We start from the raw sequence: 27,500 nt of genomic DNA, 5'->3' as shown, positions 1-27,500 counted from the left end.
AAAATAAAACTTTATGTATAAATGAAACAAGCTAGCAAGTAGACATTAAACATAGAAATTCCATCATAATTTGCAAACTATAAATTACAAACTCATTGAATCAAATGCATTTAAAATCTGGCCTACACAAATTGCCAATTTTCATTTACTATAATAATTTATAGTTGACAAGCACTGATCTGAGTTTTTATGTAAAAAAATTGCACAATATAATAGTATCACAAACATAAGCCTCTTTAGTACCACTATTACTTCTTTATTTTAATCTTTTTCTCTCCATTTTTATTGGTGCATTATAGCTGTACATAATGGTTGGATTCATTATATATTCATATATACACACAATATGGCAATATAATTTGGTCAACACCATTCTCCAGTATTTTTCCTGTTCCTTCCCCCTTCCCTCTCTTCCCCTGGTTCCTTTCCTCTATTCTACTGATCTCTCTTTCAATTCAATGAGATTCCCCCGACCTTTCTCTTCCTTTTGACTGTAGCTTGTACATGAAAGAAAATCTTTCCTTTATAGAAATAGTTTCATTAAAATTATTCTTACATTGACTGTAGACTATTAGCTGTTAAAAGGGAATTAAAAATACAAAATAATTAAATAGTAAAAGCCTTAAATGTGGTCACTGCACATAGAGACAAGTGAATCAGTTTATGTGTAAAGATGGCCAAATCACAACAAATGGGTGAAAACAGCACATATATAGTTGTTTGCCTATAAAAATGAAGGTCTGATATTAATTATCCTATCCATTAGCAAATGCAAAAAAGTTAGTGACTTTACAAATGGACAAAAATACCTTATTCCTTCTTTTATACAATTGAAAGTCAAGTAGAAATAAGGGTGAAGTAAATAAATATGTGCTAATGTTCAGTAAATTGTGCAGAAAATAACTAACATAGTAGATCTGAAATGGCCATAGAAAGGCCAACTTGCAAGCTCAGTCCTTGGTTTTGAAAGGGACACCATGATTCTCAAACTGATAAAAGTTGCTCACTTTACCTAAGCTGTATAAAAAATGTGGTTTATGCTGAACATCTGCTTTTCTTCAGTGAGTCTAGAATTTTGGTCCATCTTAGGCAGTCACTAGTCCTTGAGAAAAACCCAGGACAGTTCCCTCAAGGAGGGCTTCCTTAGTGGAAACATCCTATCATGCTATCATAACATTAATTCCTATTGCAGGAATTAAACCAGCTTCATGTAACTCCAGAGCCCAAGGACTCCTGGAAGCTTATACCTGGTTTCCTTTGGACCTTGCTCCATATACCTTTCCTCTTTGCTCATTATGCTTCATATCCTTTCACTGGAATAAATCATAGGCCTGAGTACAAATATAGGTTGGATCCTGTAACTGTTTTCAGTAAATCACCAAACTTGGTGTGACAAATTACCTCACTACAGTATACAAAATATTTAAAAACTGTGAACTTACGTGTGAAACTACCTATACTATGATGATGGAAACCTGAAAAACCTTTTTTTTGGAGGGGGGGGGAGTACTAGACATTAGGACTTAATAATAAATAAAATACAGATTAATTATTCTTTTAATAATAAAAAACCCATCAAAAATAATGAATGAGATGTAGGATTAAGTATTCCTATGCTTGGAAGATATTCTTATAGTCTATGAGGCTAGCAGATTTGCAAATGACAGAAGGGAAATTTCAGAACATGGAAAATGAATAAAGCAATGTGCTTTATGAAAAAAATGAACAAATGAAATGAGTTCTAGAGCCTAAAATGAATATATTATAATGACCATTATTTAAATGTCTTATTTACCAAAAATTTTCATCTTATCCTCCAGAGAAACTTGAAAAAACATTGTAAGTAATTTTTTACATGACAGAAAATGGGAAATTAGTAGTGCATTTCAGAAATTAATCCATAAATAGGACTGCTACTAGCATCTACTATAATACAAACATGTTCACATTTATATTAAAAAGAATATGTATAGTTGTCAATAAATAAGTTTCCCTACTGCCAATGGATATGCAGGTGCTGTAAGGGAGTAACACAAATGATCCTGGTACATATCTTTCTACCTTCTAAAAGGAAGATGTAAAAACAGCTTTGTTTAAATATACCTTGACTATTTCTTCAATGAAACAAATGTGTGAAACAGGATCCCTCTTCTTAGTTAATACTTTTTGTAGATGCTGCACCTAAAAAAGATTGTAAGGGAGGGAGAAGTAAGAGTATATATAATTGGGTATTTTTAAATAAGACAAATGTAAAGCTAGGGTACTTAAAAACAAACAAACAAACAAGGTAAAACAAGGTACATTTCAGAAACTACTCTGTAAATAGTATTGCTGCTGACATCTATGACAAACAATTACACTTATAAGGGAAAGGAAATGGCATTATGCTAGAGCTTTACACATATTATAATCAGTTAATGGAGGTGTTTGAATGCTAAGAGATTGTGGGGGTTAGTATTAAATTCAGGGCTGCTCTGCTAGAGAGTATTTGCTTAAAATTATTTTTTATTTTAAGACAGTATCTCACTAATTTCCCAGGCTGGCCTTTTGTGATCTTCCCAACTCAGCCTCCCAAATGGGTGGGATTCCAAGAGTGGAACAGAAGACCTGGCTGAATGCTCAGATTTTAAAAAACCTGCCCCAAATGATACAATTTTGAATAACCAGGAGTGAGTTAATAATCAATGTTTTTTGCATCCCGTGAAATATTTACCTGTACACATATAGCACAGATATGATCCATAAGTTTCTCCATATTGGTCCAGAGCGAAGCACGAAAAGCTGCAGTATTTCCTGGGGTTGGCATGGTAGATCGTCCAGGACCTCCTAGTTATAAAGGATAAGGAAATATAAAAAATAAAACTTTCAGGATACATCAAAATGAATGCTATTTTGAAAGCATACAAAAGCTAAAAAACAAACAAACAAAAAAAAACCACAAGAAACTCCTTCTTTAAGAAAACCTTTTGTGTTTAAGAAAGAAACACACACACACACACAATGAGGGAGGGACACAAAGAAATTAATGAAAATGGCTTTCTAAAAGAGAGATGAGGGTGGAGGGAAATGGAACAAGATGAAAGTTACAGAGATAGAAATGGATCTTTGTGACTAACACAACTGTGTTAACATATTCCAAAATATATTTTGTATCCGTACAAATATTCCAAATATTCCAAAAGCAAATTTAAATATAAAAGGAATGAAAAAGGCAAACTCGAAAAGTGAATATAAACAAATATAGAAACAAAACTATCTGTACATAAAATTAATAATATAACCAACATGAGGGAAAATAATTCAAGTAATTTTTAATCACAGAACAGTGACTTCAGTGAGATATCTGATGGATAGAAAGTGACAAATGGGAGCACAGACTATACAGTGAGGATATATTGGACAAAAAGATGGTGCACATCATCAGAAATAAACACTTTTTTGAATATTTTTTTGGTTGTAGTTGAACATAATATCTTTATTTTACTTATTTATTTTTACGTGGTGCTGAGGATCGAACCCACCATCTCGCATGTGCTAGGCAAGCACTCTACCGCTGAGCCACAACCCCAACCCAGAAATAATGAACTTGATGGGTTTTTTGCTAAATGTGGTATCGATGGAGTAATTCTACAACAAGTGTTTACTTTAGAATAGAGCAAATGAAGATCCTCAGCATTAACAGACTAATGAAAATACAAGATGAACCTGGTACGTATTGTTCCAGAGAGCAAAGAAGTGTTAAAAGATAAAAGAAAACTTATTGAAAGGATGCATGAATGTGACTAGAGAAAACTTCCACAAAACAAATTGGGGACAATCTGGCCATCCAAAATAATACTGATGATGATGAATTATAATAATGGTAAAAAATAATTCATGAGTTTACAGAGAAAATCAAATATTTAAAAAAGGAAAGAAACTGATCTTTACACAAAATTTGTCAGTTAATAAGTGCAGAAAGAATGACTGAAAAAATACTTGGTTGTAACAACTGGTATAAGAGTTAACTGAGAGAAAGATTACCAATAAATACAAAACATAAGGTGATATATTATAGGAAACAAGATATTTATGGAAAAAAATGAACAAATGAAATGAGTTCTAGAGCCTAAAATTAACATATTTTAACGACCATTATTTAAATGTCCTATTTACCTAAAATTTTCATCTTATCCTCTAGAGAAACCTGAAAAAACATTATAAGCAATTTTTTACATGACAGAAAATGGGAAATTAGTAGTGCATTTCAGAAATTAATCCATAAATAGCACTGCTGCTAGCATCTACTATAACACAAACATGTTTATAATTTATATTAAAAAGAACATGTATAGTTGTCAATAAATAAATTGCAAACTATGCAACATTAAGTTAGTAATTATAAAGAGAACTTTCTTACAAGGGACAATCTGGTATATACCATTTTAGTGAAGTGATTTAGCACCAGCATAGTGAGACAAACTGACATAATTTTGTTGTTTTCTGATATAATGTACTGTAGTCTCCCTTATCTTTGGTTTCACTTTGCGTGGTTTCAATTACCCACAGTGAACTGTGATCCAAAAATACCAAATGGAAAATTCCAGCAACAAAAAATTCATAAGTTTGATTACATATGATTCTGAGTAACATTATGAAATATCATGATATCATGGTTCCATTCTACTCAGGAACTGCATCACCCATTGTCGAGCAAATCCATACTGTATATACCATCTGCCCATTTGTCACTTAGTAGCCACCTTGGCTATCAGATCAACCACTTAAGTATCATATTGCTAGTATTCAAGTCACTTACTTAATAGTGGCTCCCAAAAGCAAGAGTAGTGATACTGACAATTTTATTATAGTATATTGTCATAAATGTTTTATTTTATTATTAATTGTTGTTAATCCCTTACTATGCCTACTGTATAAACTAAATTTTAACATAGGTATGAATTTGTAGGATAAAAAATAGTATATAGAGAGTTCACTACTATATGCAGTTTCAAGTATACACTGGGATTTTGCAATGCATAGCATGGATTAAGTGAGTAGTACAGTAAAAATAAATGGACATTACTTTACTACCAGTATGTTTATCCTGAACTGAATCATGAAGAAAATATCCAGACAAATTCAAATGAGGGGCTCTCCAAATATGTTAATGCCATAAAAAAAGCACTGTTTTCTATTAAAGGACAGTACAGAGACAACATAACCAACAGTTTTAAAATGTGATCCTTGATCTATTAAGAAGAAAAAAACATCTATGAAGAACATTTTAGAGCTACGTACTGTGCCACACACAGTCACTGAAGCCAGAGTAGGCTGAGACAAGATGATGGCAAGTTGAAGGCCACCCTGGACAACTTAGTAACATTATGAAATATCATGATACCCTGTCTCAAAATAAAAAATAAAAATTTACATTTTTATTTTTTATTTTGAGACAGGGGATACAACTCAGTGGTGCCTGGGTTCAATTCCTAGTATCAAAAAACTTGGGGGGGGGGGATATCTGAAAGTTTTTGAATATAGACTGATATTAAATAATATTAACATATCAATGTTAAATTTCTGGAGGGTAAGAATGTCTAAAAATGTTCTTGTATGTAATACAAACAGACAAAGCTATAAGTACAGATTGAAATGTTTCAATATGAAAAAAAATAAAATAAACCCAAATTGAAAGACATAAGTATCAGTCCACACTAAGGCAGTCGAAGACACCTTTGTGGTTAAATAGTCTACACTCGTGGTTTTAAAAAGGATGAGATTAAGAAAACCAGAACTACTATGCATATGAACTGTCTCACTCTAGTTTTTAACAAATCTTAATTTAAAAAATAATTATATGTACCTTTAGCACATAAATGCTATGTTTTAAGTGGGATTATAGTAGAAAATAATGGAAAAGAGAAAGCTAGGAGGTTTTTGGCTTTAAAAGTATTAATAATTCCTGTTGAAAATATAGATCTAACTTGTTTTAAAAATTATTTGCAGTGTTGTACACACACTGGTGAGGGAAGATATAAAAGAAATAAAGACATAATACTTAAACAATCTGAACTTGTCTCATCAAGAACAAACTCCATGTACTAATAAAAATTCTTTAAAAAAACCCATAAGAATGAGAAAAAGATATAGAATACCTTTGTGAATATTATGAAATATTGCCAGGTGTGGTGGTGCATGCCTGTAATCCCAGTAGCTCAGGAGGCTGAGGCAAGAGGATGATATAATATTCAAAGCCAGCCTCAGCAATTTAAAAAGGCCCTAAGCAACTTAGCAAGACCCTGTATCAAAATAAAAAATTAAAAGGTCTGTGGATGTGGCTCAGTGGTTAAGTGTCCCTGGATTCAATGCCTGGTACAAAGAGAGAGAAAAAGAGAGAGAGGGGACAGAGAGAAGGACACAGAGAGAACNGTGGGGGGGAGAGAAAGTGGGGGACAGAGAGAGAGAGAGAGGGAGGGAGGGAGAGACAGAATTTAAAGAATATTAAATTTCTGGAAAATAAATGATAGGATAAAAAAAAGAATTATGGCACCCATTAACCTATTACTCTGAAAGTAAATACAAACAGAAATATAAGCTATTATTATCTCTCTGCATTTACTTTGAAGAAACTGAGAGACAAGATCACAATCATTAATCACTGCTTCAAATATTTCTAGAGGACCGATTTTTCTTTCTGACAAAACAAAAGATTTTTTTTGTTTGTTTTCGTTTTTGGTACTAGAGGTGCTTAACCAGTGAGCCATACCTTCAGCCCTTTTCGTATTTTATTTAGAGATAGGGTCTAGCTAAGTTGCTTAGGGCCTCAAAAGGTTGCTGAGGCTGGCTTTGAACTCATGATCTGCCAGCCTTGGTCTCCTGAGCCACTCAAACATAAAGATTTTTTATACTCATAAGCTAAATACACCTTTCTGAAGATAAAAACATTATAGAAATAATTGACTAAATAGAGAACAGCTATATAAAGGGAGAGAAAGTATAATTAAAACAGAAAAACTGATGCCAGTATAAGTTTTGTCATAAACTATATTTTATTAAAATGAGAAAAAAACTGAGAATTCCTCAAAATATAATATTTTCTGGTGACAGTGTAAAATTTAATTTTACTACTCTCTTCTAAAATCAATAAAAATAAGAACAAATAATAAGTAGGAAAAATTTTCAAAGAAACAAAGAATCACATAAAATCTCACACTTGAGATTATAAAATTACATATCAAATGAAGTAGATGGATCAAAATGAAGAAGAAATAAAGCCATGCATGGAGGCACCTGTCTAAAACCCAGCTCCTTGGGAGGCTAAAGCAGGAGTTCAAAATCAGCCTAAGTAACTTAGTGAGACTTGCCTAGCATGCAAGAGGCCCTGATTATGATCCCCAGTACTGGAAACAACAACAACAACAAAAAACAAACAAGGAAGGAAGGGACCACATAGCTGACACCTTAACCTATTATTAGGAAACACATTGCTTTTCAAATCAACTGTAAGAATCTGGACAAGCTGTCCAATGATTCTTTGATTGGAGATAAGACCCACAGACATGGACAGGCCAGGGGGAAAGCTAGTAAAATGTTAAATACTACAGAATGACAGATAAGAGCTGAAAAAGAAGCCCTCATAAAGTGATATTACTGTATAAGAATTAGCCCTCTAACATAGGGAGTTCACTGGAGGTAAAGTGAGATGAAAGTTGGTAGAGGAAGCTGAGAATGCTAGTTTTTAACAAAGGAATGGCTTAAATAGTCTCACTTTGTGTCACATTAAACTCTTGATAGGTCCAAAATTTGAGGAAAGATGTGCTCTAAAAGCAATCAGAAATAAAGTGACAGTGGACTTAAGGTAGATAAAGGAGGTAAGAGGAGGAAAGGAATATAAGCTAAAAGAAATGATACACATAGGTCACCAAAGGAATTCCCCCAAGAAACAACCGGAAGGGCTACTCCGTTTTCTGCTATTTCAAAGTGATTACAGGAAATATCCTGACTGGAAAAATATCATACAGATTAAGATAATACTAAAAATAAAATAAAACAAACAAACATAATGAACAAAGGTGGAAACACAGTACACCATGGGAAACAGAAAAGACGAAATCATTCAAAATGAAATATGAAGACATAAAAGCAACTATAGAGAAGATACCAGACATAGAAAACAAAGATCTAATACATGCATAATTAAAGTTCCTGGGGAAAAACAAATGGAACAACAACAACAACAAACAATATTTAATAGGATAAACTTCTCTATAAAAGGGAATATATACTCTCAGAAAAAAAAACTGATACAGGGCATTTAACCCTAAAATATATCCATAAAATGTTACTAAAATTCAAAGACAAAGGGGGAAAAAAACACTGAAAACATCCATGAAGAAGCAAGTTACACTATGTGTGGCATAATAATCTGATTAGCCTGAAAATTCTCTAATATGAACACCTGAACCTAGCAGTCGGTAGAGCCATGTCTAATATTTGAGGGAACCCTCCATTTCCCTGGCCTTGTCTTTCATATGGGGGAACTTCAGTTAAAAGAACATTTTTGCCTTCTTTTCCTACCTCTTATTCCACTATTCCCATGTAAAAAGGAGCCACTTACCTGATTAATAAAATGGAACCTAATTGACTCATTCCCTTCCTTTCTCTCTTGTTGTGCATAAGTGGTGCATTCTGACTTGCACTCCATCAGTGGTAAGTACAGCAGGGCAGGCTAATATTGGGGAGTGAGTTTCATTTGGAGTTGCTATATTAAGAAATTCATTTTGTTTCAAAGCTAAGCTATGCCCTTCAATTCAAGGTTGTTTGTTTTTTATTGTTGTCATCATGTTTTTGTTTTTGAAATCAGTAATAAAGCCAACATTTTAATTATCATCCTTTTGTTCCCTACATCTGTATTTTAGTTGTTTTCAAATTCAATAGGGAAGAGAAACATTATTTTGGGGTCCACAAACAGCTACAAAATTCTAAGTAAAAGTGAAAATAAGAATCTATACTTGCCCAAATTAGTTAAATATAAAGGCAAAAGACTCCATCTTCTGTGGAAGAACTGAGAAATCAAAGAATGCATAAAAATTTTTTTGGGGGGGGACCAATTTATTATAAAATCCAGGCAAGGGAATGATAAATGTAGAAATGGGAAAGTAATACTAAAAAGAACGAGATGAAAATCAAATCATTTAAAAGCACAAAGAAGGAAATGAAAAAGGCACCAATCATTCAAAACTAATAAATATTTCATGCATACAAAAAAGTATATAGAGCCAGGCACAGTAGTGTATGCCTATAATCCCAGCAGCTTAGGAGGCTGAGGCAGGAGGATCACAATTTCAAAACCAGCCCCATTAACTTAACAAGACACCCTGTCTCAAATAAGAAATAAAAAAGGGCTAGAGATATAGTTCAATGTTAAAGCACCCCTGGGTTCAATCCATGGTACAAAAAAGAAAGAAAAAAATACAGAATAATTTTACAAATATTAGTCACTAAGCTCAAGAAATACAAGATCATATGAAGTGACGCTTCCCGTTTCTCTCTGTTCCTGGTCCCACTTTCCTTGCTCTCTCTCCAAAGTAAATCTTAAAATTGGTGATCATCATTAGATGCATTTATATTTTTATTACATATGCAAAACAATATATATATATTATAGTCTGTTGTATTCTTCTTAGGCTTTAGATATGGTATCATATTTTATATACATATATAATTCTGGAACTTACTTTTTCATGTTGTTTTTGAGAATTATAATTTTATATTTAAGGGCTGGCTACAAAATCATTAAATAAATTATTTTCTCATTTTTCCATGAAAGGAAAGATTATATTTACCTTGTTACCACTATATGCAATAGTACAATAAAAATCCTCATACATATATGAAAATTTGTCTTAGATACAGTCTTATAAAAGAAATTAAAAGGTCATGAAGAATACACAATTTTTAACCTCATATTAACTGGTTGAAACATTTGTTACAATAAAGGTATAAGAGTTTCTGCAGTCATATAACACAGCTGTCTTAGATTTTGACAATCAGAAGATTGGGAAACAGTATTAAAGTAGGACAGAAGGGGCTGGACACCCAAGAAATTTTCACGAAGCAAGTTTATAGACTGCAGAGTCCAGAGGGGGCTACAGCCTAAAAAGTTCTTCCTCTAAATGAAGATTTTTAAAATTCTTTGACCTTTATACTCATTGGAAGGAAGGACATGGAGGTTTTACATTAAAGTAATTGATTTTTTTCTTTGTGTTCTCAGAAAGTGCATTTTAGGCCAGACAGGGATATATATATATATATATATATATATATATATANAAGAGAGATGAGAGAGAGAGAGACAGAGAGAATTTTTTAATATTTATTTTTCAGTTTTCAGTGGAAACAACATCTTTATTTTATTTTATGTGGTGCTGAGGATCGAACCCAGCGCCCCGTGCATGTCAGGCGAGCACGTTACCGCTTGAGCCACATCCCCAGCCCGGTTTTATAATTTTTTTTACCAAGAAAACAGGGATAATATCTTTTTGTACAACAAGCTTGACTGTAGATTCTAACTCTAACACACCTTTTTAAAAAAACTTTTTAAAAAAACTTTAGTTAAATATAAATGCAAAAGGAAAGAAAAGTTTATTTTAACTTGTGGATAGACCTTTATTTATTTATATGTGGTGCTGAGAATCAAACCCAGTGCCTCAGACATGACAAGCAAGTGTGCTGCCCCAGCCCCTCTATCACACTGTTTGTGTGCAAAGCTGGCATTTACAAGAAAGAGGAAGATGCAAACCACAATTCTCTCTATAGACATCTTGCTGATACTCTGTAAAAATCTTTCTGACAAGAGGAGAAGCTTAATTATGGCAGAGAAGTTTAATTATGGCAAGAGTCTTTGCGTGACAGTCTCTGCCCTGCTTCTGTATCTTTATTTGCCTTACAACAAGATCATCTGCTTCAAAAAAGGTTAACCATTTTTCATATGTTTAATGGATATATTCTGACATGAACTGCCCATTCATAGTCTTTATCAACTTTTCATTGAGTTAGCTTTTTCTTATTGAATTATAGATTTTTATACGTTCAAGTTCACATTATTTTCCTTAAAATTGTATTTTACATATTTTTTAAACTTTAAAACAATCTTAAATTTGTAGAAAATGTACAAGTATTGCAAAAAAAAAAAAAAAGAAAGAAAGAAAAAGAAATGAAAAGAGAGAAAAAATTCCCTGAACCATTTGCAAGTAAATTTATTGATATGGTGGCCCCATCATCCTTGAACATTTTAATGAATATGTTCTCACCTAACCTTAATCTAATCATCAAGAGGAAACTAACATTAATACTGTCTGTGTGGCATTAAAAATTATAAGTAATAAGGATTATTCCTTTTAAAACATATTGAAGCAAAGAATTGAAGCTTAAGATTTCTACATGAAATTAAGGAATCCACTCCTTAACAGATGATAGGAAGGCAGTTTTAAGACTCTTTATTCTTTCAACAAAAAAGGCCTACATTAAGATTGACAGATGTGAATAACTGCTTTAATTTTTTTTCCCTTTTCTTGACAACATAAGAGGGAATGAGATAAAACTGCTCCTAGAAATTTAAATGTTAGATCAAACTTTCTGATAATAATTGCTAGAAAAAGTTGAGAGTAAAATCTCCTATGGCAATTTATTTTCAAGGATATTCTGGAATAGTCTTAATACGACCTATTCAGAAGCTAACCTTTATAAATCTCTGAGACCTACAATTCTTTTATCTCTTTTTATCCAGTGCAACATATTTATGAGGTCATATTATATACCAAATATAAAAAAACAATAAATGCCTGCAAGTTTTTAACATTAGCCAGGTATCAAGAACTGTTATTAATTCTGCATAGATTATTTTATTTATTCTTGAGGATAACTCTGTGATGATTAGCATGCCTTCACTTAGAAAATGGGAAGAGAAAAACTGCAAACAGTAAGTACACATAAAAATTTTGAAAGTTTTTCTGTAGGCTAATGAAATAAAACAGGATAGTTCAGCTGAAGAAAGAAATGCAGTCATGATAGATATGACTATGTTTAAGTAGAAGGAGATATGGCAGGATAACTGTATGTGATGAAAAAGAGATGAAGAGAAGAAAATAGAGACAAGATAGGGAGAAGGTATGTGCTAAAGCAATATCCTGGAATTCTGGAATTTAATGTAAAAGCAGAGTGGCCTTTGCTAGAAGCAAAGTATATCTCATCCATACTAACAGGACAGAAAGAAAAAAAATGTTAAGAAGAGAGATGGAGGAAGTAAATGAAAGGTGCACATACTATATGCTCTTTTCTCCCCTTTGTGGAGAAGTGTGAATGCTATCCATTCACCTTGGCAGGAAGAGGTGCAGACTCCTCTCTACCTTGAATGCACCTTCTTTCAGCAGTTTCCTTTAGACTTTGCTATGGTTATAATTTCCCCCAAATTTTATCAGTTTCTATTCCATCAGCCATTATTGCTCCTGAGTATAAGAATTACAATAAGGAAAAGTCCAGAAAGCTAAAGTAGAGATAGCAGATTTCTTAAAAATATTTTCTTACTCAATAAGAAGTACATGTGAGGATAAGGATAAGGACATCAGAAGAAAAATATGTTCTTCTTTTTTTTTTTTTTTTTTTTTTGCATCTGTTTCCTCTCAACTAAATGATGCCATAGTTTAGAGATCTTTATCTAGTTCTGAATGTACCAATTGGCCACAACTCACTGATTAGACAAAAAAATTTATAAATAAATTCTGAAACATAATTTCTCTCTCATTTTCTGTCTACTAAAAAAATGAGTCATTAGATTGCTTTGAAACATGAATGTTTCACATACTATTCAAAGGACTTCTCAGTTATAAATAAATAAAGAAGCTAAATATAAAGTATATCCATACCTCTCACAGCTGACTGTGAAGGCTGAGTCAAAACTTTGATGTCTAATGCACTGTTGATATTCTCTTCCAAAGCAGCACAATATCCATCCACAACACTGGTAATAGTATCCTTCAAAGTCCCAAGATTATGGAAAACCTGAAGAGCTGTTCCAACTTGAGTTGGATTCTTAAATAAAATTGAGGTAGGGTAGAAACAGATATAAATAGAAACAAATAAGATCAATGTAAATCTACAACCTTGAACAATTGCTACCACATTTTTAAATTATTGAAGATAAAAACAATTTGAAACAAATATTAAATTTAGTTATACATCATAAAAGACAAATTTAAATACCATGTAGATCATTTTTCCCCTTTCCCTCTTTCTCTACCTTTAAAGGATAATAACAAGTTTAGAAGCTTTTTATACAATACTAGAGCTTATTTAAAATTTACCACAAATCCCAACAAAGGAGCCATGCTGGAACAGAAATGCTAGATATATAAGAGAATTAAAAAAAAAGAATCCTGAAGAGTTAGCCAAGGGCTTAGCCATGAGAACTGATAACTATTCTTTATATTTAATTCATCCATTCACTCACTCTAACTACAAATATTTATACAATGCCTACTGTGAATCTGTTAAAATTCTATGTGTTGGAAATGCAGTAGTAAAATAAATCCCGCTCACAGGAAGTTTATATATTTACTATGAAATGTACAAAACAGAAAAAAAGATATCAGGTAATGATGAATGCTATAAGAAAAAAAAATATAGCAGAAAATAAAAACAGAGAATGATTAGGATTACTATAGAGAGAGGAGTAAACACACACACACACACATACAAAAAAAAAAAAAAACAAACCACATCTCTGACTGGATATTTAAATAGACCTGATTATCCTGATAGAGGCAGTCTAAAGAAGATTTGAGGAACTATAGACCTGGGCAGTGTTATCAATGAAAGTACTAAGAAATGTACTTGGCATGCTAATGAAACAGCAAGAAGGCCATGATGGTATGCAGAGCAAAGTGAAAAAGAGAGAGGCAGGAGATAAGATAGGAAGTTGAAACATGGTCAATGAGTAGATTTAGTCCAGAGTAATACAAATTATTGGATTTGTTAAGTAAATGACTTAATTATCAGCTAGAAGCTGTTACAACAACATATACTTCTAGGCCCAAAGAGCTGAAACTCTTTTTTCCATTTATAATTTACTGTCTATTATTAGAGACATAATTAAAAAGTTGAATTATTTCATTGTTTACATGATTAAATTTATGAATGAGACAAAAGGTATTTTCTGAAATCTACTGTATCATTTTAAAATAATAGTATGCAATGCAAATACACAAGCACACACACAGAAAGATAAAGCATAGTCAGCTTAAAGACAGTAACAGGAAACTGAGCTGGAGAATAACAATACCCATTGGAGATTTTCATTAAACGAGAAAAAGCAGCAAATGAATATTATTCAAATTAAGGTATGGTCTAATAAAAAGCTTAATTTAATATGATTATAATAAAATTTAACTCTAGTATACACTTTCAATTTTGTACTAGTACACCAACAAAGGACACAGGAGATAAAGTAAGCAACTTCATATAAAATTATGAACTAAAAACAGGGTACAACATTTGTTTTTTATTATTGTTATTCCCTTTCTCCCAAAAGAGATATATATGTGCGTGTGCACAAAAGAAATATACACAATTTTTTTTACATTTTAGTAGAGATCAAGAAATCAAAATAAGACAACTGTAAAGAAATTTCATATATCATCACAATCCAAGAAAGCATCTTCAAAAGAATACTTACATCTTATAAAACCAGAATACAGATAGATACTTTAAATTATACTTATTGCCTTGACAATTTTGAAAGGATCTGAAAAGCATAACACTTAGTTTTTCCACATACAGTAGTTTTATTATCAGGTACCAGTGAAAGTATACTGTAAAATTTTTGTGTACATTAACTGAAAAACATTTTGTTTTATTCAACTTTAAAGGCCTAGTTAAAATAAAACAGTTTTCATGATTGTCTGCTTCAAAAATTAACTTCCAAAAACATTTCAAAAAAATAAATGTATATAGCTTATTACTAATGCATATATTAGAGCAATATTTATAATTTATAACACATATAATTCTAGACATAATTTAAAATTTTCCAATTAACAGCTACTTTTCCAATTAATACCAATTAAGATATATATCAATAGATCAATATGGTTTAATACAGATATATGCATTGTTAGCAAAGGTGCTACAAAATAATTATTTGAAATAAAATTCTTAAAGTAACATACAGAGGATCGTGCACATTATATAAGCACAACTTTATGAACTATAATAAAATAAACAGACTAAACTACCAACTACATCACGAAACACAATGATGTCAGCACCTCGAAACCCTGTATGGCTCCCAAGCTGCACCTCTCTAAATATCATCACTACCATAACTTCTGAAACATGATAGATCAGATTTGCCTGTTTGTGAACCTGACATACACTGAATTTTAGAGTTTGTATTTTTCTGTGTCTGACTTTGTTTGTTTAACATTATTTGTGGAATCTTTCCACCATATTGCATGTAGCAATAGTTGATTCTTTTTATTGATGTGTAGAATTCCATTGTAGAAATTTAGATTATCCATCCTAGTATTGATAAATACTTGGGTTATTTCCACTTTTAGATATTTTAATTAATGCTACAATGAACACTGCAGTAGACATATATGCATATGAATTTCTGCTGTGTGGGTGAACTGCTGAATTACCAGGTATTTCTATGTTTAAGTGTTTATAGATTTGGCCATTTTTCCAAAGCTACTATAATACTTTATAACATCACCAACAGTATATGACAATTGTGGATGCTCAACAAACTTACACAAAATTAAAACAATCAGCCCCTTTGATTTCAGCTATTCTTTTGAGTGAACACTGTAGTTCTATGATGACTGAGCAAGTTACTCCTTCTTGCAATGTTAATTATCTATTTGGATTATCATTTGTGAAATGCATGCTTATCATTTTTGCCCATTTTTTTTACTTACGTATTTGTAAAATTTGTTTATATATATTGGATTTTATGACTTTGATGATTGTTTGTATTGTAAATATATTCTCCCCCTCTTTTTTTTTAAACACAGTTTTGTTGTTGTTGTTGTTGTTGTTTTATTTTTTTTAAACATCAGTGGACTTTTATTTTATTCATATATTTGTATGTGGTGCTGAGAATCGAACCCAGTGCCTCACACATGCTAGGCAAGTGCTCTACCACTGAGCCACAACTCCAGCCCCTTCTCCCTCTTTTAATAAAGTCTTTTAAGGGAAAGAAATTCACAATTTCAATGCGATCCTTTTTATCAACCTTACTCCTTATGTAAACACTTTCAGTGTCTTATTTAAAAAGTAGTCCCTGACTCACATTCATAAAGATATCTTTCATTCATAAAGTTATCCTCCAGAAACTCTATTTAATCATTCACAATTGGTTTATCTGTTCTTCAACTGATTATGAAACATTCTTGTTTCATAATATTTTCATTTTAAGAATTAACTTGACAATTTCAATTTTTAAAAATATGGGATTTTATTTGTAACTAAGTTATAACAATGAATAAAATTAGAATTGGTATTTTTATATTACTGGCTCTGCAACTCATGAATATGGTTCTCTCTCTTCTCTTATTCATGTTTACTTTAATGTCTCTTAATAATGTTTGATAGCTTTCTGTTAAGAGTTCTTATATATTTTTTCATTTGAATTAATCTATGCATTTTTGGAGACTGTAAATGGTAACTTAAAAAAATTTTGTCAGTTGCAAGCATATTAAAAAATACAATTGATTTTTATATATTGAATTTTAGCCTAATAAATGTACAAAATTCAGTTATTAATTTTAATATTTCATCTGTGGACTGTTTTATTTTGCTATATATGTATAACTATGTTATCTAAGAATATTTTTTCTTTCTTTCTTCCCAATCTCCCTTTATTTTATTGTTTTTCCTTATTACTGTGGATAGGATCTACAGTGGAATGTTGACAAAAAAAAAATTAGAGTATTATCCTTGAGTGTTATCAGGTGAAAAGTCTTAAATATTTCATCACTAAGGTTTTTGATAACTCCTTTATCATGTTAAAGAAGTTTATTCTTGGTATGCTGAGAGTATTTTTAATCAGAATGACGTTGAATTTTATTAAATATGTTGCTGCATCTACTGAGATGATCATTTTCCCCCCTGTATTTAAGTAATTACATTGTACTTCTGGACTAAAGCCATCTTGGTCATGATAAATTATCATTTTTAGATTTTCCTGGCGTATATTTGCTAACACTTTTTCTTAGCATTTTTGCATCAATTTTGGAAAGACAGCTAGTAATTTTCCTTTCTTATAATGTGTTTGTTTTGATATCAAGGTTATTCTGGCCTCATAAAATAAGCAGAGGTGTGTGTGTTTCCACTTCTCAATTACTGTATAAAGTTTACATAACATTGGTTTATTTTTTCCTTTAATGTTTGGAAGAATTCATCCCTGAAACTATCTGCCCTTGGAGTTTTGTCACAGGGAAGGTTTTGAATGATGTTCAGTTTTGGTAATGGACATAAAACTATTCAGACTTTCTAATTTTCCTAGTGTTCCTTTTGTTTTCCTAGGATTTTGTCAATTTTACCTAAATTTTCAAATCTGTTATTATAAAGTTATACCTAATGCCCACTTACTCTCTTTTTAATTTTTGTTGGATGTCTTTTTTTTTTAAATATTTTATTTACATTTTAGTTTTTGGCAGAGACAACATCTTTGTTTGTATGTGGTGCTGAGGATCGAACCCGGGCCGCACACATGCCAGGCGAGTTCGATACTGCTTGAGCCACATCCCCAGCCTAGATCATCTCTTCATCTTGTGTCTTTTTAATTTGTTTGTTTTCTGTCTCACAATCTTTGGGGGCATTTAATAATTTATTTCAATTTATTAATCTTATAAAATAAATAATGTTAGGCTTCATTAATTCTATTATTTGCTTTTGTTATTTCTACGTCACAGACTTTGGACTCAGGCCTAGCATAGAATCCAAGCTCTAGCACTTAGTCACCAAAACCAAATGACTTAACTTATTTAATACTTAGTCTCCTCATCTGTATGATGGCAAAAAATAATGGTACTCACCTAATAGTAAAATCAAAAAATATATTTTGGAGGATAAGGTCTTACTATGTTGCCTAGGCTGGCCTCAAACTCCTAGTTCAAGCCTGATTACAGGCATGTACCACCACACTGGCCTGCAGTAATTCTTATAACTAGTTAGCATTTGTAATTGAGAAGAGAAGCTCAATTAACATTAGCTACCCTCACCTTGATCTGTCAGCAACATGCTATAGTGGGAAGAACTTGAGACTTTAAAATTAGTCTTAGGATAAGTGAATGAGTAAGTAAATTTCTATTTTTTGGTTTTTAAATATATTCTTCATGAAACTGTTGGAAAGACTATTGAGATAACACATTTACAATATTTGGTATTCAGTACACTACTAATAGAAAATATTAGTCCTCAGACCATTTTCATTCTTTCTTTTTGTTGTTGTTGTTCTTGTATTATTTTATTTTGATTGGAATAATCAAAGGAGAAAGGAGATATACTCCACACTATACTACACCAAATTCACCTGCAAACAAAACCTTCTCTCTTTAAAGCAACGTAGAAATTAAACAAACAAAAAACTAGCAAACATAACCCAACTCTAATTCAAATGGAGTTTTCAGTATATTTTCTTCATTCAAAAATCTAAAACTACATTTAGGGATTTGAAATATATGAAATTGCCTTTTCTTTTTTATTTTTTAATTTGTTTTACTTAGTTACACATGACAGTACAATGATCTTGACATATCATACATTTGAACTCAGACCATTTTCTAATGTTCCAAAAATTGTAAGAATTCTAAGAATAGCATCTATTCCTGTTCCTAAGAATTTTTTTATCGCTCCTTTAATTGTTCAAATAAGTAAAGTTACACAAGAAATACTGTTTGGGCAACCCTGAGGAAATCACCTCCTTTCTCTGTGTCTCCATCTTGTAAAACTTCAAAACGATGAGAACAAATAAAAGAATGGAACCTCAACCCCAGCTGGAGATATGTTTTAGGGGGGAAAAAAAAGGAGCTGATAAGATCTCAATTCTAAAATTTCTGATTCAGCTAGACCAGATTAAGGCCTAGTTATTAATATTTTTCAAAGCTATTTAGATGATTCTAACACAGTCCACTGAGCAGCTACCTGAAAATAAGCATTTTGAACCACTGGATTAGATGTCTTTGTCAGACTTTGAAAGAAGAGAATCATTTATTCTTAGAGATAAATATTTTCTGGTTAAAAACAAAAGAACACAGTATACAAAGAAATGATTACAGAAAACTATGGTGTATACCTAAGGAGCAGTAAATGGATTTTATTGTCTGGAGTGTTGTATACATGAAAAAAGAATGATAATAAAAGATAACTATGAAATGAAAAGAGTCTAGTCATTGACAGAATTAAGTGGCATTCTGTGAAATTCTTATTTTGTTTGGTTAGTAACAGAAAAATTATTGATGTTCTAAATACCATATCCTAGGTTGTTTGAGGAGATAAATTAAATTGGCTTTGCCAATTAGTAATTAAAAAACAATAGAAAAAAAAAATAGCATGCACTAGTGAACTGCAATGAGAATTACTCTAATTTGGACAACTGTCCCCAAAGACAGTTGGCTTGGTTCCCAGAGTGGTAACTGAAAGGTGCTGTGGACCTTGAAGAGGTAGGGCATAGTGAAAAGTCCTTAGGTCACTGGAGATGTGACCTCCAAAGGGATTGAGGGCCCCAATCTCTTCCTTTCCCTCTGCTTCCTGTTTCAAGACACAAGAAATCACTCTTGACAGGTATTCCCACTATGCTCAACCTCACCAGACAGTCATACAAACAGGGATGCCCAATCTTGGATTTGAACCTCCAGAACCATGTATGAAAATCTCTCTTTATAAGTAGCCTGTATCAGATATTTTGTTGCAGTAAGATAAAGCCAACTAATACAAGAATATAATAAACAGGACAGATAGAAGAGATTTTGAAACACTAAAAAGAAACTGGATGCTGACTAACTACAACGAACAAGACAGAGAAAAAAGCGTACTATATTTTTTAAGAAAGAACCATATCTCACTTGGAGAACTGAGAATAGAAATACACAAATCAAAAGAAGATCATTTGAGGGAGTGTGTGGGAGACAGGAGGGATAGGAAAATGTAAAGCTGCTGTTAATGAACTACTTAATTATTATGGATTAGTCTAAGATACTAATGGGTAATTCTTTGTTGGAAATGTGAAAATATTTGAAATGTACAAGCATAGAAAACTAGTCTAGGTAGCAAACTAGATTGAAGTAATAAAGAATGAAAACAGGTATTGGAAACCAAAAATCACAAAGGGGTAAATAAATAACAAAATCAGTGGGAGTAAGAGAATAGAAATTGGGAGATAGAATAGTAAGAAATGGAACTGAAATATTAGAAGAACTGAAGACAAAATAATTGCTTCTAGGTATGATTCAAGTGAAGAATAACAGAGATTCTTCAGTGTTTAATATCCTAGAGATACATTAGTGTCCTTTCCCCACTATTCTGTCTCATCACACACATATACCGTATACTTTAACCACTGGCTCTTTCTGAGTCCTTATTAATAAAATTAAGGCTTTTAATTTACTATTTAATAGCAGAGAAGACTGAACTAGATGAACTAAATGCACTTTCCAATACCAAAATATAATAATTTTATCATCTATGTGTATGATTGATATTGTGCACATGCTGACACTTTCTGAGGTACTAAGAATAATAATAATAAAAAACATTGTACTATCTGACATTTCAATATTTATGGTCTAATGGAGAATAAAGTCAATTGGCAATTAGAATGTGGGAGGAGGAAAAAGAAGGATTAAAGAAAATATGCAAAAGGAGCAATTGCTCAAACTCTGAGAGGGAAGAAAGATGGAGGAATAAAGAAACACTCTTTAAAAAAGGAGTCTCAGCTAAGACCTGAAATGAAAAAGTCCATGGGAAGATGTAAGAACTTGAGGTAAATAGGTATGGAAGACACAGAGAAGGAGAAGTAAAGCATATAAAAGCATATCAAAGCAGAGAAACAGCATATACAAAAGTCTGTGAATGATACTGAACATTTTAGAAAATAAATACACCAACCTGATCCCTGATAGATAAAAATCTAAAGAAATACCTTCTGCAAGCCCAGGTGCCTACGTAAGTGGCTCTCTAAATTTGGTATAACTGTAAGAATTACTTGAGGGCACTTGCTAATTAAAAAGGACTTGTGGAATGCTTATGGTATGTTTTTTGTTTTTTTTTTTTAATTTAAATGCTAGTCATACATGTTTGTTCTCTTTGTGAAAAATCATCTGAGCTACACTCCCATGATGAGTGCACTTTTCTGTTATGATTTTAATTTTTATAATTCTGAAAGAAATAACAGGAAGTGAAAGAGGTAGTATTATAACGATATATATATATATATATATATATATCTCAAGACTTCTTATTAAATACCTAAAAATTATCAATAATTTATAGTTTATTTAGGGCAAATATATAGAATAAGAAAAGATATAGGGGCTGGGGATGTGGCTTAAGCGGTTACACGCTCGCCTGGCAAGCGCGGGGTGCTGGGTTCGATCCTCAACACCCCATAAAATAAAATAAAGATTGTGTCCACCGAAAACTGAAAAATAAATATTAAAAAAATTCTCTCTCTCCTCTCTCTCTAAAGAAAATATATATATTTAACTTATTAAATATGAATGTTTACCTAACTTTTTCCCAAAACAATACAAGCAAGAATTATGCTTGTATTATGTATACACTATTAAACTTGTATATGACTGTTTTTTTAAATAAGCAACTCCCACACCAGGCATGTGGATGCACACCTTTATTCCCAGCTACTCTAGAGGATGAGGTAGGATTGCTTAAGCCCAGTATTTTGAAGCCAGTCTGGCAATATCACAGGACTCCATCTCAAAATAAATACATAATTCACTCCCCAAATAATACCTAATGTGAAATTTCTATTTTAATTTTAAAGACTGTTATGGACTGAATATCTATGTCTCCCAAAATTCATATAGTCTATCCCACAATTTACTAGAGTGATATTTCAAAATATGTATTTGGTCTTAGTCCCCTTTCCTGGTGTATAATTCCTAAAATCCTTGGCATCTTTAAAGTGATGTGTCTTTTTAGTGAGTTGACTGATGGCTGGCGGTACTAGCTTCAGGATGGGGGTTGGTCATTAAAAAGATTAAGACAGGATTAGGTAGGAGGGAAGGGCCGAAAGTTAAGTTGATCACCAATGGCCAAAGATTTCATCAATCATGCCTATGTAACGAAGACTCCACAAAACCCCAAAAGAACAGGGTTTGGAGAGCTTCTAGATAGCTGAGTACATGGAGGTTCCTGGGAGGGTGTGCACAGAGTAGGCATGAAATCTCCACACCTCTTCCCACATTCTTTGCCTTATGCATCTCTTCTTCATCTCTATCTTTTGTAATGTCCTTTAAAATTAACCAGTAAGTATGATTCCCTGAGTTCTATGAGCTGCTCAAGCAAATTAACAGAAGGCAAGAAGGGGATTGTAGAAACCCAGGTTCATAGTCAAAAGAATAGGCAAATAACCTGAGACTTGCAAGTGGCATCTGAAGTGGGTGAAACTGGGGAATTGTCTGGAAGACTGAAGAACCTTGAATTGGATTATAGGATTACCCAGCTAGATTACCCCGACTACTATAGAACTGAATGCTGGCTTGGTGGTGGAAAGAAATCCCCTCACACCTTTTGGAGCCACAGAAGAGATCTGTGTTATCACAGCAAGAGAAACCAGGTTTGAGTCTGAGTTTGGTTTTCCCACTGTATCTTCAGAGTTGGTGTTTGAAGGACTGGCTCTTGGGAGGTTAAAGTGGATGTGATAGTGACAAGGGGTGGGATGGGGCTGGTCTTAAGGGATTAAGGCCCTTACTAGAGACAATAGGGATTTTGAGCTTATGTCCTGCTCTCATATCTCCCTCCCTTGCTCTCATGCTCTGCCATGTTAGGAGACATGGAGGGTCCTTGCCAGAAATCAAACCTTCAGGACCCTAATCTTAGCTTTTCCAGCTTCCAGAACACTGAGAAAATTAATACCTGTTGTTTCAGCCATTAGTCTGTTTCATTTTGTTATGGCAGCCACAGCTGACTAACAAATATTTACATACTTAACAAATGGATTAAATTTTAAAAGGTAGAGTGAGGTGAAAACTGTCACCACAAAATTTATGCGCTATCATAATCTCAGGATGTGATCTAATCTAGAAACAGATGTAATTAGTTGAGATAAGGTCATACTGGATAATAATTGCCCCTATATGAAAAGAATATATACCGAGACACAAACAGTGAAAAATACCATGGGACAACAGAGGCCAGAGTCACACATTGGAATGATACAGTTATAAATCCTCAAGGGCAAATGAATGATGGGATCTTCCAAAAGTGAGGAATAAGCAAGAAAGGAGTCTTCCCTAGAGCCTTTTGTTTTGGGGGAGAGGGAGGGTGCTTCTGCCAGCACCTTGATTTTACTTCTAGCCTCCACAAATATAAAAGAACATGTTTCTATTGTTTTAAGTCACCTAGTCTGTGGAAATTTTTAATTGCATATTAGGAAACCAATACATAGGATTAGGGCAGCAAAAAGACACATATGCTTGAAACCCAGTGTTCACTAATGAATAAACAAAATGTAGTACATGCATACAATGAAATATTGTTCAGGCTTTAAAATTTTGGAGGTTCTAACATATACTACACATGGATAAACTGTGAGGATACTATGCTAAGTGAAAAAACTAGTCACAAAAAGACAAAAACAATATAGTTCCACTCATGTGAGGTACCCAGAGTAGTCAAATTCAGAGAGATAGTAGAATGGAGGTTGTTGAGGGTTAGAAGAATACAGAATAGGAAGTTGTTAAATTGCATGGAGTTCCTAATAACAGGGCACAAAGATTCCAATTTCTTCACATACTCACCAACACCTATGATCTTATGTTGTTTTGATAGTGGCCAACATACAGGAGCAGGTAATATCTCATTGTGGTTTTGATTTGCATTTCCCTAAAAATGTGTGATGTTATGCATGTTTTCATATGCTTGTTGGTAACTTTTATGTCTTTTCTGTCTATTCAAGTCTTTTTTCCATTTATTGACTGGGATTTTTGTTGTTGAGTTGTAGGAGGCCTTTATATATTCTAAATATTAACCCCTTCTCAGGTATATGGTTTGCAAGGATCTTCTCCTATTCTGAAAGTTGCCTTTATTCACTATTCTGTTTCCTTCCTTGTTCAGAAGTTTTCAAGTGGGATGCAGATTCATCCGTCTATTTTTCTTCTCATTGCCTGTGCTTTGGGTACCATATCCCAGAAATCACTGCCAAATCCGATATTATGAAGCTTTTTCTCTGGTTTCGTTGAGGAGTTTTATATTTTTAGGTCTTACATTTAGGTCTTTGATCCATTTTGAGTTAATTTTTTGTATATAGTACAAGGTAAAAATCCAACTTCATTCTTTTGCATGTGTAACAAATGTGCATTTCAAAACAAGGACACGAAGTAACTTATAAACTCCCCAGTTTGAGAACCACTGATTATATCATCCTTGGGAACCAAATTTAAAGACCCTATTTTCTTCAGAAATGCCATTTTGGACATTCTCCATAGTTTCAGAGCTCTCTAAGTGTCCTCTGTACAGAATTCAAAAATATTGTCTCTATTCAAAGACAGAAACCCCAATTTAACAGTGAGGAAGTTTATGGTCTTGAATAAGTATTTCTGCTGTAATCACCTAGTAAGCTCTATTATGAACCAGGTATTATTTTAGGCTCTTGATATACATGATACCTTCTCCAATAAATGTTCAAAGTAGTTATTATTATTTCCTAATTAAGGATAGGAAAGGTAGGGCATTGAGGAATTAAGAGAATTAGGCAACAAAGAACAGAAGGCAAAACAGGGATTCAAGTATGCATTTCATACTAAAGCCCCTTCCAAATAACAATGTTTTCTTGAAAATAACAATTAAAGAAAAGTCTGTAAAGAGAATGACCAAAAAGTAATAATATCTTTTTATTTTGTTAAGGGGAAAAAAAAACCTCTACTATCATTACTCATAAAATATTGAAATACCAAAAAATAAGTAAATAAAATTAGATGAGAAATTCTCAGAACCAGAGATATTCTTTAAATACTATGACTAACTCATTACCAAGTTTTTACTTCTAATTTACTGGGAACTGATGAAATATCAGCATGGCTGATAAGAGTCTTAACTCACTGTTGGGAAACCAGTACTGTGTTATCTTTCTGAACAAATAAACAATTTAGTCCCATCCTGCTAAAAAGTACCTACCTGCACACCACAAATTTTCCTCAAGTTTAAAGTCCCAAAGAAAACTGTCCATGAAGAAACTTTCTCTTCCCTAGTACTCCGGATCGCTGTCATCTCTGGGGAGTTGATGATTTAAATTGGCATAGGACAATTAATCAACTTCTTCCCTCACTTGTCTGACTCCCCACACTCTGCTGCAAATCACAACTTTATACAGTTTAAATCACTAAAATTAGACACTGTCCTTAACAGGAGCAGCCTCTACCTCATCCCACAAGTAATCCTGACAAACACAAGGTAAGTACTTCAATTCACTGCTCATCTTTAAACTGTCTATTCTGTGGACCTATTTTCTCAGTGTTCCAGGAACAGGTCTAGGACCTCCACTTTTTGTTCTTTTACATTCCCTACCAAATCCATCTCTTTACAAAACTACACATATTATTGGTAAACTCTTGGGTGGTCTAGATTCATTAAAATGCCCCATCCTGATCTGCTGAAAATAGTACATGGCCAAGAAGATGCTCTTCCCAAGATAACAATGCTTTATAAATGAATATTGCTTCTAGCTGTTAAAAGGAGCCTGCACATCCACTAATTTCATTTTGTCATCACCAAATAGGTAAGGTAGGTTAAATATTGCAATGTTCTTTTGAGTTAAGGAAACAAAGATAGCAAGAGGGTAAACCCCCCACAGCTGCTTAGTGGCAGGCCAGGTTTAGATCTTGAGCCCTTCACTGCCTATTTATACTTTCTGTAGCTGGTCATCCTGTCCACCATTTGTCTTTAGAAGTTCTCCAGGTGTACCAATTTTGCAGGTGAGAAACAGAATCTGACAACTATAAGAGATCCCAAAACAGAAAAACTAAAAAAATTTTTTAAATACTACGCTATTAAGAATGAAATTTCTACCTATAAAGTAGCAATATTTTCTAGACAATGCTTTCACTTTAAATGAGATATTCAATATTCTAAAAATAATTCTTCTATAAATGGTCACTATGACTTTCAATAAATCAATCTTAAATGAAATCTCAAATTCTGTAAATTACTATATAAAATTAGACAAAAGATATAATGTAATGAGCAAAATGATAATTTTTGTAAGAAAAAACAGACAATTATCTCCTCAGAAGCATTTCAGAATATGGCACAATTATTTTCTTTACTAAATTTAAATTACTTTTGTTTTTCTGCTTGGGAAATAATATGATGCAATATATTTTTCTCTTTCTAAATCTCTATAGGATCACAAGGGAGAAAAGAAATCATAGTTGAGATCTAAAAAGCTTGCCAAAATAGGAACACTGTATCCAAAGCAACAGCTGGCACACAGCAAATGCAACAGAGATACAGCAAGACTGCCATAAAGAGTATTCCACGAAACAGAAGCAATATTCTAGTGTTTATGAAGCCATAGGCTAGTATGAAATAACCTTTGTGAGCATAAATATAACTTTAAATCAAGTTCAACAGAATTTTAAAGCTTTACATAATTGAAATTAGAAATGAAAAGAATGACAGGATCTGACTGGAAATAAAATGTAAAAATACCATATAGAAGTCCATGAGTCCACTATGGATGATAGCCGTATATTAAAACTCTGATAAGTATCATGAAGATAATCAATCACATTCTACTTGCTCCTCAAATACAATAATTCTTTAGACATTACATTCTTTTTCTTCCATCTTTATATTCAAGAAGGGCAACAATATAAGAGAAGGAGAACTACAAACACAAAATATAAACTTTGCTGATGTTATGCTGAAAAAGTCCATGTCCACTCAACGATATGACTCCATTCACAAAAGTTTATGTCCTCTAATAGTCTTTGTTGATTTCCAACTAATCTTTAATTGAAAAACAAGCATGGATTAAGCAAAATAATTTATTAGTAAGAAATTGCAGAACTACAAAATTTATTCAATACTGATTAACACCTCATTTCACATTCAACTGAGACAAAAAATTAGGAACTCCAAAATCACCTTAAAAAGAGATGGGAGGGGCTGGGTTTGTGGCTCAGTGGTAGAGCACTTGCCTGGCACATGCAGGGCCCTGGGTTTGATCCTCAGCACCACATATAAATCAATAAAATAAAGGTATTGTGTCCAACTAC

The 27,500-nt window shown here is 32.7% G+C and overlaps 1 protein-coding gene across 5 annotated transcripts in view; it reads right to left on the bottom strand.

The window, feature by feature from the left end:
• The window catches only part of Cog5 (component of oligomeric golgi complex 5), a 360,858-nt gene that overhangs the window by 145,895 nt on the left and 187,463 nt on the right, over positions 1-27,500 (bottom strand). For all 5 annotated transcript variants that reach the window (XM_015488339.2, XM_048786107.1, XM_048786106.1 and 2 more), the window contains 3 exons: positions 12,906-13,071; positions 2,714-2,826; positions 2,104-2,181 (listed from right to left, as the gene is read on the bottom strand). In XM_015488339.2, coding sequence (XP_015343825.1) covers positions 2,104-2,181; positions 2,714-2,826; positions 12,906-13,071 — 357 coding nt within the window. The remainder of the gene's footprint in view (positions 1-2,103; positions 2,182-2,713; positions 2,827-12,905; positions 13,072-27,500) is intronic.

The sequence above is a fragment of the Marmota marmota genome, unplaced genomic scaffold (genome assembly GCF_001458135.2).
Source record: "Marmota marmota marmota unplaced genomic scaffold, marMar, whole genome shotgun sequence".
Classification (NCBI taxonomy): Eukaryota; Metazoa; Chordata; class Mammalia; order Rodentia; family Sciuridae; genus Marmota; species Marmota marmota.
The sequence above is the reverse complement of the archived record's forward strand: the minus strand, read 5'-3'. Positions and strand labels throughout refer to the sequence as shown.